The sequence below is a fragment of the Danio aesculapii genome, chromosome 24 (assembly GCF_903798145.1).
Source record: "Danio aesculapii chromosome 24, fDanAes4.1, whole genome shotgun sequence".
Taxonomy (NCBI): Eukaryota; Metazoa; Chordata; class Actinopteri; order Cypriniformes; family Danionidae; genus Danio; species Danio aesculapii.
In genome coordinates this window covers 42,898,265-42,900,764 of record NC_079458.1, presented here as the reverse complement: position 1 = coordinate 42,900,764, position 2,500 = coordinate 42,898,265, and the positions used below count along the sequence as shown (strand labels likewise).

Sequence of the window (2,500 nt, the reverse complement as noted above, 5' to 3'; positions counted from 1 at the left end):
TGTGCGCGTGCATGTGTGTGTGCGCGTGCGTGTGTGTGCAGTCTGTTTTCCGCAGTTCTCCTCTGCTGGGTTGTTTCCTCTTCGGCCTGCCGCTCGGGGTCATCAGTCTGATGTGTTACGGGATCTGCACGGCCGAGTCTGACGACGGGACGGAGGATCTGGAGCTGATGAAGACTGAGGAGGAGGAGGAGGAGGAAGAGCAGCGGCTGACGGAGAGAACAGAAGAAGAGGAGGAGCAGATGGAGAGAAGAGCAGAAGAAGAGCAGACGGAGAGCAAGAGTCCTGCTGAGAAGAAGCTGGATTAACAGGAGCTGCTTCAGTTTCACCTCTAGCACAGACTGGCAGAACTCACACACACACACACACACACACACACAGACAGCGCAGATATGCAGCTCGTTAGGTCATTAATCATCATCAGTGTGACGAGCTCTTCTGATGGAGGAGTTCTCTTCTGTTCATGGGTGAAGGAGAAACTGCAGGATCAGAAGATCAGCTTCAGTCCAGCGCCACGTTAATGAGCTCTCGCTACTGTTACATGACTGACTGCATACATGTGTGTGTGTGTGTGTGTGTGTGTGTGTGTGTGTGTGTGTGTGTGTGTGTGTGGTGTGTGTGTGTGTGTGTGTGTGTGTGTATATTTCTGACCAACAGAAGCTGACTGTGGTCATATGCACTTAGCGACTGCACTGAACACACACACACACACAGCCACAGATGCGCACACACACATGCGCACACACACACAGATGCGCACACACATATACATAGGTATACAGAGATACACTGACATGCACACACACAAATAGGCAACACATGCATACACACACACACAGCCGTGCAGCGCTGCAGGTTAAGCTCAGTTTAGCGGGGCTGGTCTTACTCCCTCTGTAGGGTGCTACTCTTCATCTTGTATAGCCGGTAGTCTCATCTGTGTGTGTATAGATAGTAAAGGCTTCATGTGTCCGCTGTCCTCAGCAGATTCTCCTCAGAGACGCTCCACTGCCTTCAGGAGCAGACCAACGTCACGACCGACTCTAAATTTACTGAAGAACATCACGTCCAGCAGCCGTGGAGCCGCGCATGCTAATGAAGCCACGCCGTGAAGAAGAGCAGAGCCACAGTTCTGGAGCCAAGAGACCAGTCTGATGCAGATTAATGTGTGCGTCTGATTGGCTGATCTCAGATTGAGTGTGCCCGATTGGCTGATCTCAGATTGAGTGTGCCCGATTGGCTGATCTCAGATTGAGTGTGCCTGATTGGCTTATCTCAGATTGATTGTGCCTGATTGGCTGATGCTGAATGAGTTCTGATTGGCTGACTGATGGATGATATATTTCATGGTTGATATTGTTTCCAGGCCAGGCGTGTGCTTGACATGAGAGTGGGGTAAGATGTGTCACTCCTCCATCTAGGTCTGATATTTAGCAAGGGGCTTTTCCCTGCAAACACACATCAGCTTAACATGTGGACGATCCTCCGGCAATATGTTTTTACTGTTACATTCATCATGTGTCATGTGTTGCTCCTGTAAATGTTTGAACTGCAAACTTCTGCCAAAATAAAGTTGATTCCAAATTAATAAAGTCCTGTTAACTTTATTTGTAGAGCTTTAATTCAAGAGTGTGTATGACTGTAGCGCTGTCGTCATGATCAGTCACGCCACAGTTCTGAATGATGAAATAAGCTTGATCTTTACGGTGTGCTTTAGAGCAGTGTTTCCCAACCCTGTTCCTGAAGGCACACCAACAGTACATATTTTGGATGTCTCCATTATCTGACCCATTAACTTCAGGTGTTAGAGTCTCTTCTGATGTTATGATAAGATGATTCAGGTGTGTTTGATTAGGGAAAATGTGGACTGTTGGTGTGCCTTCAGGAACAGGGTTGGGAAACACTGCTTTAGAGACATGATGTTGATCTGCTTGAATGAACAGTGCGTCTGTAATTAGCAGATTTTGCAGAAGAGCTGTAATGAGTGATCTGGAAACTGTTGTCGACAGCGTTACCCCTTCAGCTCTGGAAATAAACGGTTTAAATACAGCGGCGCTGTGAGTGACACGGGCTCTGCTTTATGTTTATGAAGATGTTGAAGAGCGTCTGATGATAACAAACAGCAGTAATTAGCAGTTGAGCAGGTGTCGCTAATAAAGGCCAGTTTACCCAGACGAGAGATTATCTGCTGGAGTCTCCATTCACTGCTGTGTGGATCCCTGCAACACTAAATGAAACCTGTTTACTGAAGTGTGTGTTAAACTGTAAGAGTAGCGGTTCTTCTTCTCTCAGCTGTAATGCAGTGACGGCAGCACTTTACCATCATCATCATCATCCACTACAGCAGAAAACTCTGACTGGAGGACTTTGAGCAGGTCAGATCATTACACACACTCTTTACCACAGGACACATGCTGAAGATGCCTGCTCTACAATACTGAGGAAAGTAGAGGTGTTGTGGGCCTCTAGTTCAGCTTTAAACGTGTTATTCCAGACAGCTGCTGGA

At 47.4% G+C, this 2,500-nt stretch overlaps 1 protein-coding gene across 1 annotated transcript in view; it reads left to right on the top strand.

Moving 5' to 3' along the window:
- The window catches only part of LOC130218715 (protein disulfide-isomerase TMX3-like), a 10,749-nt gene extending 10,146 nt beyond the window's left edge, over positions 1 to 603 (top strand). Inside the window, exon 16 of the mRNA XM_056450968.1 lies at positions 42 to 603. Within this exon, the coding sequence (XP_056306943.1) occupies positions 42 to 305 (264 nt within the window). The 3' untranslated portion in view covers positions 306 to 603. The remainder of the gene's footprint in view (positions 1 to 41) is intronic.
- The last annotated feature ends 1,897 nt before the right edge of the window (positions 604 to 2,500 follow it).